The sequence below is a fragment of the Strix aluco genome, chromosome 6, assembly GCF_031877795.1.
Source record: "Strix aluco isolate bStrAlu1 chromosome 6, bStrAlu1.hap1, whole genome shotgun sequence".
NCBI classification, from domain to species: domain Eukaryota; kingdom Metazoa; phylum Chordata; class Aves; order Strigiformes; family Strigidae; genus Strix; species Strix aluco.
Window position 1 is genome coordinate 28,289,522 of NC_133936.1, and position 19,026 is coordinate 28,308,547.

Here is a 19,026-nt window from a genome sequence, read left to right on the forward strand (position 1 = left end):
GGTTGTGTCTATTGCTTTGTGGTTTTGCAGTGTAGTAATCTAAGAAAGAAGAGAATGTATTGCATCTTTTTTAATAAAACAGACCTTTCCATATCCAAATCAAACTTAAACTTCAATGACAAACTTAAAATTCAATGACAATCAAAAATGAAAATTTTGGTATTTTATAACATTAATACAGACTGTTTTGGTCAGTTCTGCATGTATGTTTATAACTTCAGTTCCCACTTCCTACCTTCTTGCTGGAGAATGAGGTCATGGTTACATACTCTACGATCCTGCTGTTAAAAATTAATAAAAATAACCTAGCATAGGTATTTGTACAGTTTCTTTATTCCTGTGAATGTACAACTTTCCTCTTATTTCTGCTAACAGAACAGACTAGTAGGACAAAGTGCTTCACAGCCATCTAAGAGCATGGTAACAACCTTCTGGCTTTACTATGGCTCTAATCATACTTTAGCTTTTTGTAAAAAGTTATTTTATCACTTACTTTTGGTTTAGTCAGTTGAAGTATATAGGTAACTATGAAAAGACAACACTGCTCTCCTCATCAAAATATCCTGTACACAGACTTATTTTGTCAAGGCTACTAGTTTTGAAACTCATTTAGGCTGTGAGGAATAAGATTTAGTTAAACTTTATTGGCAATTAAAGATGTAGTTCTATATTATGATATTTTCTTTGCATTCAACTTTTTTAAATTCCTAAGCTAAAAACAAAATGGATGTGTGGATGAAAAAAATGAGCTTCAGAACAGAAAGAAACAGCTGGAGATGACATCAATTTCTAAGGTTTTTTTAAGTTTTCATGGGGTTTTTTGCCAGTTTTAACAGTTTTCAAGAAGCAGCTTTGGGGAAATGCAGAGAGTAATAAAATCTTGCCTTTATTCCTAGCCATATAAATAAATTTTTATCTTATACATAGTTGTATCTCCAGCCTTCTCTAAGGACAAGTTCCCATAATTACATGATCCAGTTTTTACTAATCAAGGGTTTAAACTGGTTCTTCAAGACACAACAACATCCTGAAGTAGCCAGGTCTGTTAGTTTTCTCCTGCAGAATCATGGAGGTGTCAGCATTGCCTCATTCTTCAGAAATCAAATTACAAAACAAACCAACCAACCCCACCACTAAACAACAAAACCCACACAGAATAATCAATAATCTCTAAATGTGATGAAGAATTGATTGGTCAACAATACTTTGGAATGTACTCCCCCACCCCCAATGCCAGACATAGTTCAAAACAGTTATAGTTGTATCTTAGTAACTGTTTTGATACTTAAAATTCATTTCATATTTTAAAAGGAAAACCTTCAAATTAATATATGCAAACAATAAACCAAGTGGAAGATGAATCCAAGATAGTACATGAATGAATGCATGCTCTGATTTTAAGTATTTCATCATTCCTTACTCCTTCCTCTCCTAAGAGTAAATTTCAATTTTATTCTCATCATATGACCAAGATTGTTCCACTTCTCCCTGTAGCTACCTATAGATAGCATTTATTATTCTTTATTCTTCACTCCTTTCCTAGCATCACTCTAGTGTGATTGTTCAACTGGGTGGACAAGCATGACAACCTGGGGGGTTTTGACTGAATGCTACAAAACCTCTCAAATCAAGTCAAAGCAGGGCACAAGCACTCTCCAGGCAGGGTCTCTGTTGCTTAGGTCTTGCAGGGGTATTAAGTAAACATTGGCAGTCTTGCCAAATTTCTCAAGTTACATGCAGCAGACCACAAGGCTGGCCTTGTACCTTTTCCTTCTCATGTAACTACACATGCACAAAGCAAGGGCAACACATAATAAAACACAGAATACATTTATGCTATACAGTAGGTGGCATGTATATATGGAGGCCTAATGGCTTTTAAATTTATCTTTCACATCCCATTTTGCTTTAATTAAAAACTTCTGTGGCTGTTTAGTGTCACTGAACTGCTTAGCTGTTGTGCCTTGTACCAAAACAACAAAGTTCCCAAGACACATTTGGCTCCTTTAGCTTCTACTGCTGCTAAAAGGCTTAAAAATAGAATCAAGAAAATATAGCAAAAGTTTAAACAACATATTGGTTTTATATGGTCTGCAGTTGGAAAGATCATGTTTTGATTAAACTTGGCAAGTTTTTTTTTTTTCCATTCATGGGCATGCTTCAGGTTTAATTAGTTGTGAAAGTTCCATATATTTTTATCAGTTTATAAAAAGACTTAAAATGACTTCATACTTAAAAGTTTTCAACAGGAATGCACAAGAACTTAATTCATTTACTGAAACTTTGCATCTGAAAACAGGGATGTTCAAGTCCAAATACTTTCAACCTTGGACTGTGTCTACGCTAGAATTCATTACTAATTTTTTCTTCCATCTGTATGTAAGCCACCACACTTTGGATAACAAAGAGCTAAAGGCAAATCTTCAACATGATATTAAATATTTACCCCCAACATTAAACAGACTCCTTGTACTGATAATTTTCTAAGCTCTAGACTCCTCTATATGTTACTAGCTGCAAACAAAAATTAATTAGTTAGTTGGGCAAAAAGAAGAATGTTTCCTAAATGAATGTTTATGATCAGTGTATTCTGCAGACTATTTCTTGACTAATACTACAAGAGTCATGACTTAACATTTGGCATGTATTCTTCACAAGTTAACACATCTAGTAAGAAAACATCTACCTTATTTAAATGTCAATGTTTCAAAAGACATTCAAGGGCTGAAATAAGTAGGGGTTGGGGTTTTTTTAGAATATGATACACAGTAAAAACAAGTTAGTTCTGGTGAATTCTTACTATACAACTGAGCTGCAATGGGAAATACTGTCTTGGTTCTCTGCCTTCTAGGCCTTAAGGGACAGAAAGCAGAATATTTTTTTCCATAAGGCAGCTCAAATTTACATGAAGTAGAAGATATAATTTCTGCATTTTATAGGCTACCATGGAGCCACATAAAAAATTACCATATTCTTTTCTTTTCCATCCTTGTCAAGTACCAGACACATTAAGAACACACTTTAACCAGAATTGACTTCAGATCCTTTCAACCATTAAAAATTCATATGGCTGACCTGGAGTTTCCAGAAAACAATTTTTTCCCTATAATATGTGTTTTGTATAGTTTTTATAGTCCTAGTAGAAAACATTTTTTTTCTTCTTGTAACATGAATATGTGTACATTAAGCAATCCCAGTTGTGCCATCCTAGATATAACATTTTCATCAGGTAGCTAGTTTACTTTCATTATGTCAGAAGATCTCAGCTAGCTCATTAAGGGAAGCCCACCTCCAGGACACATGTGTTTCATATTTGCTGAAGCTATATTAGAAAAATATCCTATGTAAACAATGCAGAAAAACGACTATAATCCCATCCTGTCTCTGCAACTGTAATTCAATGCTCTCTTTTCAGTAATTACGCTCACTTACTTTATTATCCTGCCCTTCATCACTGGATCATTAGGTCTTGAATGACTTTGTTATTCCAATTATATACTAGAGTAAGTGAACTGTGTTTACAGCACACAATTTTTCTGTTCAGGCTTGAGGCTGGAACAACATGGAAGGAGTACTAGTATGCCTGGCCAGCCACTAGGGCCAAGAAGTACCAGCTTTCTGTCCTATTCGGCTTTGTTCTTTTTCGGCATAAACACACACTCATGCAGCTGCAGGTTACCCCTGTTCCACAGCCACTGCTGTTAGAATAAGGCCCATGTGGGGAATTACAGCTGTAACAACATAGGTCTTTGTGCTTAAGGCATCACACAAGGTGTGGTAACTCTCTGTAGGATATGGTATTACACGCACAGCTGCACTTGGTTCAGCTGAGACAGGTAGGCACTTTGTCACCTTTTTATCTTCCTGTTCTCAAAGTGTTTGAGGGCTAAGATATGTAAGTATATAAGATATATAAGCACATAAGTATGCATGTGCACTACACAGAAAAGACCAGATTCTTACAGGACTTCATACTTGTATTTCCTTAGCTGAGAATAAAGGGGCGCCATACTAAATATAGCAGAAAAGAGCAGAGCAGAAGTGTTTCCTGCTATTTAAGACTGCAAGAGTCTTAACTGTAGGTATTCTGCCCAAGTTTTACTTCAGAATGTTACCCTGTTGCAGAATAATTAGTAGAGCACAGGGACTTAACAGGCTAAAAACTAAATACTCCAAGTACATATAAGTACTTAACAAAATGCCTTTAAAGTTTGGGATGAGTGAGAGATGCAGATTTGATTCTGAAATCAGGACTACAAGTTTTTTTCAGATAAAATAAGGACAATGGCAGCAATTTCACTGAGCTTACAAAACAGGTTTTTCTTAAAGAAAACATCGGCCTTCCTCAGAAATATTTTTTCATTGCTTTTGTACTTGCAGAAAAGCAGAAGAGCTCTGTTCTTGTGAATACCAGTGTGCACCATCAGAGGTTATACTACAACACGGGAAACAAGTTTTCCCCACCTGTGCAGAAAAATACTGTGTGCATAAACATGTAAATACTTTATTTTACAACATAGGATCTCTGCACAATTTCCTTGTGTAATGACAGCAAGACAAAAACATGAAACATCATGTCACAGCAAACTGTAAGCCAGGTTCTTAAATTTCATCTTAAATTACAGCATACATACCTTTAAAGTTAGAATTACCTCCAGATCAATCACTGAGTACAAGCAGATCCCCTATTTCTTTAAGCATACTGGGTTTAGAAGACAACCAAGTTTTAACTGCTTGGTTTGTCCTATCCTGAAAAGCTTCAGAAGCCACTAAGTACACTAACAAATGATACTGGTATAAGTGAGTATTAGTTACTTTAACACCCATTATAGAATTCAGAGTGGACATCAGTATTTTGATCATTAATTGTCCCTGCATCTTTAACACAGGTTGGCATTACTACATCAGTTCACTGCTCACTCTCAGGTTTAAGCAGTACTGTGTAAGTATTCTCTCTCAGGGATCCGTATTGGAGCAGTGTACCAGGTCAGTGATCCCAGCCTTCTGTTTCTGCAAAGGTTGGCAGGGTCTCTAGAAGCAAGTATGTGCTGGCTCCTCAGCCAGCCTTCAATAAAGACAGCTTCAGTCATTAAATAGCCTTTGATTCAATCCTTAACATATGCCTTCATTTGCTGTATATTCTGTGCATATAAATAAGGGTGTCTACAGAAACTGGATATGAAAATATCTGTCATCAATTTGGTTTTTAGGGCCACTAGGCTTAGTGTGCTATTCAAGAATGGGCAGAGTTACCATTGCCAGTGAAAGGAAGAGAGCTCTGAGACAGGAACACAGACCTGTCTGCTGTTTTGACAGACAACCTCAAGCACACAAGACAGCTCTAGCCAAATACTGGTGAGAGAGATTGGAATAAAGTAGGGGTTTTCCCCCAAAACTAAATAAGAGTTACAGCAGTCATGAATTCTGACATTCCTGTGGTGAAAATAATGACTATTCAAATACTATACTATATTCAACCGCTATTTGCTATAGAATAAATCTATAAAGACACATTACTATAGAAATATAACTAGTAGATAATGTGGAATTTAAAAATATTTTTACTGTACAATACTTGAAAAGAATACTTGGTTCACATCACAAAAAAACGTACAGTGGTTTTATGCAGACATACTGAGATCACCACTCTGTTCTTGCTATTTTGAATGCAAAGTGGGAAGCAAATTTCACAGGCCCAGGATCCTTAGTACAAACAGGCTTTCTCTGACAAGGAGCAGGATACAGCTGTCATGTTTTTACTGACCATAGATACTAACAGAAAAGATGCCTGTCCTCACTGAAGTACATATTCAGCTATTATGGGACGTCAGTCGTCCACTTCTTCAGAAGCAGATTCACAGCACATTTAGACACCCGGAAAACAATACAGAATTGCCACTAAGGTCGTATCTTCTCTTACAGTTTTTATAACCTATGAGGTAATTTAAGCAAGCATGTAGCCAGTCTTTGCACTAGAGGAACTGAAAAACCGGACTGCCAGCAGGCGGCAGTCAGGAGCTGGTCTCCTGCAGGCCCTCAAACAACTTGCATTCTACAAGCAAAACAAAACAATCGGTAATCTGCTGCTGTAACTACAGTAATCAGTGGGTTTTTCCTCACACCTACTTCTTCAGGAGTTCCCTAACTGCCGTAAACTTTTAAATTATTTGGTTCCTATGCCAAACAAATAACATCATACAGGACCTTGTAATACATGAAGTTCCATTTTGAAGAAAAAGTCCAGGAAGCTTCACTCAAAACTGAAATTTCGGCATCATGTGCAGGTAACAAAAGGCTAAACACTTCTAGGGAATAATAAGGGAGTATTTCTCAGTAATTTACTACTTCAGCTGTAGGCACACTCTTACCTGTTTGGGGGGGCTCCTGTTTTTCTTTTTAACTTCAGCAGTGTTGTTTTGTGAATCCTTCCCCCACCTTCTCTGTCAGCACCACAAAATCATCAGAGCTGAAGGCAGGATTCTTCTGTTTCTGGCAGCCAAAACACACCCTTCTGTAAAAATAACTTTCTAATATGATAATCGGCATAAATCAGCTTTCACACTCTTCTCACATTCTTCTACTGACATGCTTGATATTTTCCCCACACAAGTCATCTTCAGTATTTCAGAGGTGAGGCTATAATTACTAAGCCTAGACATCTCTCCTTCAGAATGGCAATGAGATTTTACAACTCATCTTGCATATTTACAAGTACAGCCAGTTCTGCCATCCTAGGAGTATTGACTGCAATGGACCTTTCACTACCAAAGCTCTATTCTTTCTTCTCAGGACTCCTCACACCACACCACAGCTCCTGCATACTTAGCACACTTCTCCAGAACTTGTTTACTTAATACAGCTGTAAGCAACTAGAAGGGGTCAGAAGACAGCTTGCTAAGGCTTCAAGGACAAAGAACTAGTTAGGTAGCTTTCAGGATGGGCTTAGAGCAAGCCTTCGGATTAGAACCAGAGACCTTATGTCAGCTAACTGTGGTAACACAAGTTTACCTACAAAGATCTAAAAGCAAGGCCTCCAACAGAGAAGGTACCTATAATCACAGAAGAGGAGGTGCAATGAAAGCAGCTCCACAAATGACAGACCAGCAGGAAAGGATCTCACCTAAGGAAAAAACACAGAGGGAATAAGGAGTTGGCTGGCTGCTAACAACTCTGCTTTCAAGTATTATTGCAAGCTGCTGCAGGAGTTGGACTGAGAAACAGCTTCTGTAACTGGCACAAGCTGTGTGAACGAGCATGGTTGTAGGACAACAACCTTGTGCCTTTGGAAACATGCAAGAACACTGGCTTTATAGTGTGTAGGAAACTAGCTTGTTTAGAGCGCTGCAAAGCTTAAACTCATTATGTAGGATGATAATAATTCATAACCAGGGATATTTCAAGCATTGGTTTTCATCATTCAAACCAAGCATTGATTTCTGCCCTCACACACGTCACTTGGCGTAGGACTTTCATGCCATGAGGCAGCAGGGTCTGAAGAACAAGGCATTGTAACAGGATGCACATATTGGGACTCATTCTGACTCTGCTGGGTTACCAAACAAGCCCCCAGCCCACTCTTCTTACCTGTTTGTCATCCTTCATCTTTTGAGAAGCAGGCTGTGCTCCAGGCACACATTTAAAGATACAAACCTCCTCACCAAAAAATGAAGTGGTTTATTTTTTTCATTCCTTTTGTTACTTACAGAGATCTGACAACAAACCAAGGCTCCACAGCAGGAGCTTGAAGACTAGATTCATTTTGTTATGACTTCGGTGGCAATACTAGGCTAGTATCAGTGTCTAGCACAGCTAGATCTTGAATCTAGTATGCCAGATTTGCAGTTCTGTGTCCTGAAAACAGAGAAATGAGGGATGGCCTGGCTTTTCCTAATTATTGTGCAAAGTTACTCTGTATCTGCACTGACTTAAAACCTTCACACTAAAATGAAGTACTTCTTGTTGCTTGTGTAACTTCACATTAGGATACCATAGGACTTTAAATTTAGATATTACAGTATGGACTGAGATGGTGAATCCCAAGTTTTACCTTTTTCTAATTTTTTTAAATAGTACTGTCTAAATCAAGGCAGTAGTGGGGAAGTTGACCAGTGTCTCATACCATCAGTTACATCTGTGGAAAACACATGCAATTACCATTTCATTTTCAAATACTGATGACTTCAGTACTGACCAAAGTTTCACTTAGAGCATAAACTCTCATCCTTTACTAGGTGGTGGCAGTCCCACTTGTAAGTATTAGAGGAATGCTGTTATGATAACCCTGTGTTTGTGCTTTTCAACTTCATACTAGAAGCCCCTCACGTCCCACCACTCAACCTTACACAAGCATAAGGCAGCAGTGCCCCTGAACTGAGTATCCCACATTTTGCCTTGCTCACACGCCCATGGTGGGTACAGCTTCTGATACAGTTTCATACTGCAGCAGACAAAAGAACTCAAACTCACCTGGTAAAAATGGTGATGGCACATAACAGGTAAAATCCTTAAGTTTTAGATTTTGAGTTTTGTATTCTAAAAACCAGCAAGTACCCTTCCCAAAACTAATCATATAATTTTTATCTTTAAGAGAGGAGGTTACTATATATCAGGTTAATACGAAGCAATCAAGATATGCCACTAGTTTTCAGACCTCTTTTGATTTTTTCTTTATCTAGTCCACTTAAGAGAGGACTATGGAAATACCTGGAGATTTTTCCTGGAGAATGCATTCTGCCTCTTGGAAGAACTGGGCCACGGCAACACCACCATCTGCTAGACAAAACTGGCTCCGTCTCACACAGCACTGTGTGTTGAAAGGCAGCTGGAGAGGAAGTGGGAGAAGTGCATGAAAGGTTATTTGCACATTCTACTGCCACTGACCTGGAGAGCTGCCCAGAGGTCCTACTTCACTAGAAGAGATGAGCTGCAAGGTATAGAGACATGACAGGCATGCTTACACTGCCTGCAAAACCGGCAACCTCCAGCCAAGCAATTGCTGCAGAGCAAGCAGAGGGCTTAGCCTCTGATCAAGAAAATGGGATGCTGTGAGACCTGACTGCTCCACCACATGGAACAGACTCAAGTATATTTTAGTCACTTTATTTGTATCTATATACATTACATTTTGATTCTCCAAGTAGTCAAGGCAGTTATTCTCAAATAGTTTAGTACATCAATTTTATAAAATACAGCTGAACCAAGGTAGGTTAGAAATACATACATTATGGTACATTAAGTGCTTTGAATAGTGATTAGTCTGGCCACCTGCTAGTGAGCAATTAATTTGGTTTTGGTCATTCTCACAGAGGAGAGTCCACTCCACAGGTAACTCCCCTGAGCCCAGCAGAGCTACTTAACCAGCAAGAGTCCCTCATGTCCCCCCCTTCTGGGAGACAGAATGCAATCACTGGGCCACTACATGATAACTCAAAGCAAGTCATCACTTCTGACTGGGACAAGATTTAGATATTTGTCACAAGGCCTCAGATCAAAACAGGAAAAAAAAAAGAGCCAGTGTAGCTCTCAAGAAATGCAGTCTTCATGTTTGCAACTGGGATTTGCTTACACCCATATATGCTAAACCTGTGTTATAAAGAACTAAAAAAACTCTAATCAAAGGACTCATGTAATTAATACCTAAGCTGTTCTCCTAGGACATCCTTAGGCATGCTGCAGGGACACAGACCTAATACAGCCCCACAAGGAGCTCTCTCAAAGATCTCTTCTGCATGAAGTATTGCTCTCCTTTTGAGAAAGTCAGCTTTGTAGAAAGTGAAATGCCAGGACAATTCTTATTCTGAAAAGGGAACATTTGAGGAGATCTGTTCAACTGCTGGGATTTGAACTAGAAATGCTTACAGCTTTACATCACATGCACCCAAAGATGTCCCAATTCCAGTTGATACTGCAGCTACTGCGTTACCCATGACTAGCCTTTTGCTACTTACTCCAGTCTGGTCAGGACTGGTCTATCAGCCACATCCTGACCCTAAGTTAGCTATTGATGCCAGCTCAAGATCACACCTGCAAATCTCTCCAACTGCTGTAACTTCAGCCCAAGAAGGTTACAATTCACACACCTGGGCTTTGTATTCACAGGCTGCTAAACAGCTGGCCAGTGGAAGGTTCTCTCACTTCTACAGTGCCAAGGGCCTCATGCTGTTATGTACAGGGAAACATTAGCTACAGTCAGATGATCACGTTGCTTTAGAGTCAGCTGCTTGGGACTCTGGAAGACAAGCAGTATAGAGGAGCCACACATCACTGGAGTGAGAGTTACTGGCGACAGGACAGGACTAGCACATCACAGCTCTATATCAGCCTAGTGCAGACGTCATGACACTGCCCATATTCATATGCTCCATCAACCAATCCACATAGTGACAAAGGTGGAAGATAACATAACCAGTTGCTATTGGGTCACCTTAGCTGGTCAGGCAAGTCAAGTTTTTTCCCTGTAAACTTTAGGAGAGAAAGGAGGAAGAACACATGTAAACTTTAACTGAGACTGGAACAGATTCAGGCTGCACTGCATGCTCTTTCACATCAATGGACCAAGAGAGAAGGCAGAAGCCACAGAAGTGAGAGTAGCACTGAGCTGATGGACTGGTTGGTTCCTCATCACACAAGGCCCCCCAACACAGCTAGCCATCCTGGGAGTACATTTCAACACAGGAGGCAAGATGTGTCCCAGAGGTGGTCAGCTGTACCTGGTGCACTGCGTTGTACCAAAGGTATTCTGGGCCAAGGAAGCAAGAACGACTGTGTCATCTTCCACAGCAATACATCACTTCAGTCTTCAACACTGCACCCCCAGAAACAATGATTACATTGTACAGAGAAAGTGAGAATACTTTCATCTCTGCTGCTTCAAGGTGAGCATCATTGCTCATCCTCCAACAGGGCTTTGCAGTGGGGTGGGGAAGACTACTTCCAACACAAATGACTGTTGCCTCCTGGCAGCTCAGACCTGAGCTACACTGGTTGGTTTTGGAGACAACAGTTCAGTTCTCACTGCTGACATTTTCCTTTCTCAGTGCTACCCATCTGTCACTCCTGAACAGAGCCACCATCATCTACTGCAGAAGAAAGTACTGAACACAGGAGTGAACAAAATGCACATTTCAATCCACAGTTACAGTGAAGATGACATTACCAGGCAACTGGTCAGAATGAGCAAGTGGTCATAAAGAGCTATACTGTCCCAGACTCCATGTTTGTTTGAAGTCCTTCCATCAGAGACTGGAAGTCAAAGGACAGTATTCTTGCCTCTCAAACTCATAAAAAAACTCTCTTATTTACTGGCCTGTATTATAATGAAGCTAAAAAGTAAACTCATCACCTACAAAAACAGGTAAAAAATAATAAAAACAGAAAGAAGTGCTTATTGTCATAACAGAGATTCACAGATCTCTGCACATCTTACCCATCATACAAGATACCTGTTAGTTCAGGTTTTTCTTTTTACAGAGAAAGATGACTACATTCATCTCAGTGGTGCAAAAAAGAAAATCTAATACTGCTGAAGAGACAGTTTTTCCATTGGGACTGCACAGTGTGATGAGATCTGAATGGTCATTCTCATCAGCACGTCATGAATGCAAGAAAAACATTCTCCTGGCAAAGTTTCACCGTGAGGTAAATGCATTGTTTGAAAGTCCTGGGGAACGGAAATGGATTTGAAGTGATCTGCCAGGAATGATAGTTTTACTAAGGAGAAAGCTGTCACCCTAAGGCAGTATGCTTCATTTTGTCTAGCAACTTAGTGCCTTCTGTTAAGGAAAGGGTTAATCAGCTTCATAACTATAATTAATCAAGTGTTGTTAAATTAAAGGGTATACTTTTTTAGTTACCTGTTTCCAGGGATTTGGGCAACATTCAGATAGAAGTACTGTGTAGGACTGAAGGGCTATGTTTGGGGTTTTGCAGTATGCTGATGACTGACAACCCATTTTTATGGGATTCAGCTAAAATGAAATTATGACAGATAAAGACAGAGTTGTACTGCAGTAATATAGCTTAAAAGATGTAGTGATATAACATTATAGCTATGGAGCTACCTTTTAAAAAAAATCCCTGTTTACAGAACCCAGGAGAAATTGAAGCTACAGAGCATAAGCAGGACAAATTATTCATAGATCCTAAACAGGTCAACTACAGACCACTGCAACAACAGCAGAACTCAGGGATTAACTTCATTCTTCTCTCACTGACCCCCGCACACAGAGGGGGGTTTATTTCACATCTGCAGTACCACGCATCCACTACAGAAACATGAGCTGCTCATATTCAACACCACTAAGGCAGTGCAAGACTTGGAGATCATGTACTTCTACACCATCATGAACTGGATAGTATCTGTTTCAGTACTCTTGCATGGGGATAGCATCACCTTCCCTACTGACAGAGGGAATGTCTCTTATCAGTGCTGTTCAGTGGTACCTTACAGCTTAGTTCCGTAGTGAGGCTGGTTCGCTTATCAGCCTCCACGAGAGGATAAAGTGCAACAAGCAGATTTCACACTTCACAACATGATGCATGTGGTCAGTGTAGACATGGAACTGCAATCGTCTTGCTTACTGCTGGACAGATCACAGGAAGAGAGTGGCCTATAACATCATTGTCCTCTTGTGCTTTCCCGATATGGGCTTTAGCTTAGCAATTCAGGCCCAGTCCTGTCCAGTGGTCTGGCACCATCAGGAAATACTTGTCCATAGCTTCACAAAACCTGGTCCGGTACAGTTCTGGAGAGACCACAGTTGGCATCTTACCTAACATGCAAGAGTCAAGAGCAGTTAGAAATGGGCTAAAGAGTACACTGCAGTACAGACAAATGTCACATGAGATTACAACACCAGACAGCAAAATCATGAAGGCATACTGTACATGGAAGAGTCTTGGAACCAACAAGCATTATCAGCTGCCTTTTTTTTAAATTTTATTTTAAACATTTGTAAGAGAACAGATCAAGGACTGGACTCCCAACACTGAACTGAGATACTGGAAGCTGGAGGAACCATCAAGGTTTTTTAGATCAACCCTGATCAATTTGTTTCTTTTTCTCTTCTCCTGTTTACAGGTCTTTGAGGTTTTCCAGCAGAGATGCAAATTTCTCCCATTAAGAATTTCACTCTATGGACATGATCTTATCTTCTCCAGACACCTGAGCAGCATTACATCAAGTGTTCCCCCTCCCTCCTCTTTCCAGCCCTCCTACTAACATGTGGCCAACACTAGGCAATGCTGCACCAAACGTACTCTACTCACTTCCACAAAGGGAACTCCTCAGCTCCTCAAGATATGGGTAGTAGTCAATCATTTGATAAGGATTCCTCCACACTAACATCTCAGAGTATATCTGGTTTTCTGGACTCAGAAAACATCTTCTGAAACCAGGCAGCAAGGTTTTTTTGCTAGTATCTCTGCATATATGACTAAGTTTGTATGCGAGTAGTTGGCAACTAATGAACAGAACTGTCTGTCAAGTAGGTGACCTTTACCCCATTCCCAGGAATTATAATACGTAAAGGGTCACTCACAGAAGCAGATTAATATATTAATTTTTTTGAAACTTATTATTCCTTCCTCTGTTCTGGAGAACTTAATCTAGTGTTGCAAGTCTGCATGGTGGGGAATTTGTGGCTTTATTAGCACAGTTACTGGAAGCTTCATGGTAATAAGGAAACTTGATCAAAAGTTTTGCTTTCATTCTGGACTTACCTTGTCCTCCCAAGATGCCAGTTGACTTCACCACCATCTCAAGCTTTTTGTCCCAGGTAAACGTGCGAATATAGTCTGTTGCAAGAAAAAAAAAAAAAAACAAACAAAAAACAACACAGAGAGACATGTCACATCTGCTATAACCCCAGTAACACAGTTCTAAAGTGTATCTATTTCACCTCAAAAATAGCAAGAAAGCAGTAGGCTTCCATCGCCAGAACAACTTCAGCATTCCTCCTACCAGTTGCCTCACTTTCTGGAGTACTGATTATATTTGGGTTGGGTGAATACAGTATCTCAAAAGCCCAGCAAGATCATAATTAACTCCTCCTGCCTCTACAAAAACAGACTGCCCAGGCATGACTTTTTATCCATGTTAGAGTTTCAAAGGCTCATTTACAAGAGTCACTTGGCTGATCCTCATCCCAGAAACATATCAAGAAGCTGTAACACCTCCCACTACTTACTGCAACAGCTTTGGACACCTATCTATTTAAGCCAGTAATACTCCTCATCATTGCAGCCACCTACAGGTTTGATAACAGAAAACAAACACTTTTTAATTCATGATTTAGCGGACTGAAAGCACCATCAGCGACCCCGACTGGAAGAGAGGGCCGCAAAGAGAAGACTTCAGAATTGTTTCCAAGCCCCTTTCAGAGAAAGCGTGGTCAGTCATTACAAGCACATGAACATTTTGGTCTGCAAAGCTGAAGCTGCAGTAAGTTAAGTTTTTTATTACTGTATATCATTATCTCCTAACATTTGACTACAACTGTAATTATACAATTTTGAATTTACTGTTTCTAGATTTACAAAAGGCCACCGTAAATATCCACATTTCACCTCAGCTGTGCTTTACACAAAATTCATCCAGACCTGCCAATCTTAAGACTTATCCATTTATCTGAATACACTTTGAAAATGCTCCCTTAGAGTGCTTTGGGACCAATATCATCACTTTGTGCACTAACTAGTGTCACTTCATGCCCCAAGGCCCAGAGCCCCACACAACAGGGCCTACAAATAAAATCAAGTCTTCACAGCTCCTCACAGATGTAACTTGTTTCCTGTATCACATTAGGATCTAATATAAGTAAAGATTCTGACCTCAGAATCAAACTCAGTCCAAGATTTTTAGTTCTGGCCCCCACAGCAAATTTAGTTTGAGTACTTTGTAAGTTCTCAGGGTATTACTTAGAGAACATTGTGACAGCCCGATACTGCAGGCATGTTCTCTGTTCTTGAAGATATTTGTGTTAAACATGCTCCTTCAGATCACGAACAGCTGTTCTCACCACAGTGAAGGAACTGTTAGCTTTAAACATCATAAAAAATATACTCTAATCAGTTAAAACTTCCCACAGGACAGCAAAAAGCCACAAGTACAGGAGGAGCAGAGTCTCATCCCATTTACCCAAATGTTCAAGAGTCTACAAAACTAGAAAGCAATAACAACATGCAGTTCTCTGTAGCTGGTACTTCAATTCTCAACTAGAAGCGTTATTGGAATGGCTTTCATGCTTTATCAGAAAAGAAGAATAATCCAGTCCTCCTGGCCTGAGATCTCATCTGGAAGCATTTCTGAGCCAGGTTTCAAGAGCACCTCATTTCTAAGAGTCACTTCCACACCCAGCAAAATGGCTTAATCTCCAAGACTTTTGCACAACACAAGTTAGCCTGTCTAAAGATGAGGCTCTGCTTTCCAGTCACAAGTCAAAGGATGTGTCAAGGTAATTACTGTGTTGCCACTCATGTTATCCAGGTCAGACTACACGATCACAAGTGATCCCATGATGATTCCCTTTTCCATCCCTAACAATATTGTTTCTCCTTAGATTCCCTACACATGAGTTAAAATTTAAACGGCTATGTATACATTACTGAACTTTAAAGATTAAACACATAAGAGCATACAAACACCTTCCCTACTTCAACTGAGTCAAAGTGTAGGTTAACACCAACTTGACTGCTTTTTCACTACCTGTGAGGCCTCCTGCATATATTCTTAGTAATGCAAATGCTAACACAAGGCCATACAAGAGCTGGAGAAATGACTTCTTGCCTCCACTTTGAATACCCATGAGAGAATGAGGGTGGTATTCCATCAGGAAGAAGACAAGATTTCCTGACACACACCTCTGCGGTGGTGGCACAGTTTTAAGAGTACTATAAACACCTAAACCAGAAGAAACCAGTTTCAACAGCTGAAAGCAAGAAAATACAGAAGACAACTTACCAATGATCCCAACAACCAGCTCATTGCTGGTATCATCACGACCCACCAGCAGAGAATAGTCGATGATGAGGTGGCTGGACAGGAACTGGGAATCACTGTGTATGGAAGCTCTCAGCACAGCCTTGCAATGGGAACGGATGTACAAAGGATTGTCCCGGACCATCTTCAGAAGGTTCTCATCCAGCAGGACTACATCACAGCTTTCCTTGCCTGTGTCTGTTTTAACATTTCTATTCCGGAGGGAGCCTTTCAGGTCAAAAACCTGGAAATGGAGAACAGCACTACTTTGTCCCATTGTTCTGCAAGGTTAAAGACTTCAACATACCTAACTGCAGTGTTTGACAAGACAGCATGGCAGGACAACTCTTTCCTGCTCTGCAGGAAGATGGTTAACAGAAAACATTTTTGTAGCACAAAAATTAAAGTTTCCTGAGTTGGAGGGTAGCATGTAAGCCTACATGAAGGCTGTGCCACCTCAATTCACAAATTTTAGGCAAGTTACTTCATTAATATTTAGCCTAACTTAAGGGGAAAAGGGCATCCCTATTTCTACATTGTATGGGTAAACTCAGTTTTCCAGACAGCTTCTACAGACTCAAATGCTGACAAAAGTAAAGTCACTGAAGAGGGAGACTGATCTTGCATGAAGCACCATTTAACATCTGTTGGCAAGGCAAGAGACAGACCATCATTAAGTTGGAAAGAATCTCTGGGAGATCTCCAGTCCAAAGCCTGCTTGAAGCAGGTCCTGTTAGAGAAGGTTGTTCAAGCCTTATCCAGTCAAAACTTGAATAACTTCAGGGATAGAGTCCACAGTCTCTTTGGGTCTCTATTCTAGTACCTGACCACCCTCGTGATTTAAAAAACAGACAAACAAAAAGAGAACCCACAACAACATCCTTTACATCTATCTAGAATTCCCTCAGCTCACTTCCTCCCACAAACATCCCCTGTTTGAGGTCAGGCACTGGGAGGGAAGGTGGAAAGAACTGATACTACCTAGAGTTTTGGAAGCAACATTTGAACTTCTGTTTCAGCATCAACTCTGTATTTGAAGAGAATTTTACCCCAGTCATTTTAAGGTTTTCATTCCACTGCCTCATAAAGGTTGCTCTTCCTTTACTAAGAGCAAGACTGAATTCAAAATCTTGTCCCACACATGAAGTAGTTCAGAGAGAAAACAGCAGATTCAAAACATGATTCCCCCCTACACTACACAGTAGCTCACCATCTCTGTTGGTGAGGCTCTACTGAATAAATGAGTCTGTAATCCCAGTCAGTTCTTCTAAAAACTTTGCAAAAAGGCTTCACATTTTCCCAATTAGGTTGGCAATGTTTTCTCTCAGACACCACAGATGAAGGGACAAATAAGACTTCTCAAAACTGAAGCCTGCACTACAGCTATCTGAACTAGCCAATAATAGGCATCAAGTTACTGAGGATCACACAACAAGGAAACAGGCACCTTTGAGCAGTGCTACATGCAGACAGCACATGCAAAGGTAAAAGTTACCTAGACAGCTACTGGTAACCCTGCTCTTGCTCCCAATCAGAACTGCACTGCAAGGGAACAGAACACTTGGTTCCTACCTGAGCCATTTTCCTGCCATAGAAAAGGTTTTCCATAACAAGCAGATCCAGCTTCTTTTCAGTGTTGTTTTGAGAGTTCTTGTATCCAATTCTATATACTCCGAGGATTTTGGCCAGTGCTGTGGGCTTCTGATGAAGAGAAGACATGGGCTAAGACCTCTGTGTACAGGCAATCAGCAATCAAATACTAGAGGGACCACTGTTCTGTCTGACTGTGTATCAGATTAGAAGCTCTAGCAAAATTCCCACTTTTCATCTTAAAAACATGTTATTAGTACAACTCATACACTCTGACATTTTCTTTTACTTAAATGAAAGAGGTTATTGGAAACTGTTACTAGCCTGTAAAATATAGAACATTGCCTAAAATAAAAGGCTTTTTTTTTTTTTTTAAATACCTTCTGCTGAACTGCATTAATGATGTAAGTGAAGTAGTGTGGAGCAAAGTCGAGGAACGACTGGACTTCCAGACGAGGCATCTGCTTCAAGATGAATCTGTCATCTATTTTAACATCAGAGGCAACAGGGTTACATACAGTAAGTCATGTATTCTTTGCATGTTCTTTAGGACTGCTGTACAGCTGAAGTGGTTTGAAAATTAAAGGGCTACAATTCCCTTTAATCCTTCACTACAGAAGCTCGTTTCTAGAAACTTTTTTACTTCATGTATTATGAATTTCAGCCTTCTAGCAAAATCAGGGAAAAGAGACTGTCTAAGTTAGATTTACCTCAGCTATATGGGCTTCTTAGACAACAGAAACAGTCTACAGACCCTTCCATTCAAGACAACTTTTAAGTAGGGGCATAGAATCACCCGTTGTTAAAAAAAATATATCCTATAAATCACCTATAGCATGTGGGATTATAAGAAACACTGTCTTTAATAACCAGTTTTCCTTGAATTATACTCAAGTTTTTGTTTTCTGAAGCCTGCTTAAGAGAGTACAACCTTGCTAGCTGCTACTACTGAAAAACAGAACTACATTTTGTTCTCCTGCACAGATAGAGACAAATAATCTGATATTGAAGACCCCAGAACAATCCACTTAACTTTCCATTCTGAGTGGCCACTTGAGTCAGCAACTCTGTCTAGAGGTAATCAGGGATTAAAAGACACACTAACCAGCACCATCCCCAAATAATACCCTCTCATTACAAAGGGGGAAGAAGCTTCATTTACCCTCAGTCACATAGAATGCAGCCCCAGATTTGCCACCTCGTGCCTGCCAGGGCATAGAGTGGGAGAGGGATCGGATGAAGTCCTCTTCACTGCTCCCCAGTATCACTTCACGCATCTTGTGAAACTCGCCAGCATAATAAATCCGGCAGTAGAACTTGGCATTCGCATCTGAAAACTCTGCAAAAAAAGGTCTTCCTCATAACAGCATGTGATGTGATACTGACTGCCTGAGATGACACTTAGAGATTTTACTGAAGTCTAGAAGAATATTATTGTGCTAAACATCTCTTTCTCATGC

General features: G+C 39.9%; 1 protein-coding gene across 23 annotated transcripts in view; it reads right to left on the reverse strand.

Annotated features, from left to right (window-relative positions):
- PIKFYVE (phosphoinositide kinase, FYVE-type zinc finger containing) overlaps positions 1-19,026 on the reverse strand; it is an 86,694-nt gene that overhangs the window by 8,996 nt on the left and 58,672 nt on the right. For 8 of the 23 annotated variants that reach the window (XR_012623819.1, XR_012623821.1, XR_012623820.1 and 5 more), the window contains 8 exons: positions 18,729-18,905; positions 17,947-18,050; positions 17,549-17,677; positions 15,959-16,220; positions 13,720-13,794; positions 8,704-8,821; positions 6,369-6,511; positions 4,310-4,464 (listed from right to left, as the gene is read on the reverse strand). Coding sequence is in view for 7 of the 23 variants with exons in the window: in XM_074829280.1 (XP_074685381.1) it covers positions 6,403-6,511; positions 8,704-8,821; positions 13,720-13,794; positions 15,959-16,220; positions 17,549-17,677; positions 17,947-18,050; positions 18,729-18,905 (974 nt within the window). In the remaining 16 variants the exon portion in view is untranslated. Of the gene's footprint in view, positions 1-55; positions 4,465-4,484; positions 6,512-6,583; positions 8,132-8,703; positions 8,822-9,083; positions 12,771-13,719; positions 13,795-15,958; positions 16,221-17,548; positions 17,678-17,946; positions 18,051-18,728; positions 18,906-19,026 lie in introns of those variants that run through there. The other 15 variants (XM_074829286.1, XM_074829285.1, XR_012623825.1 and 12 more) reach the window with 14 other exon arrangements.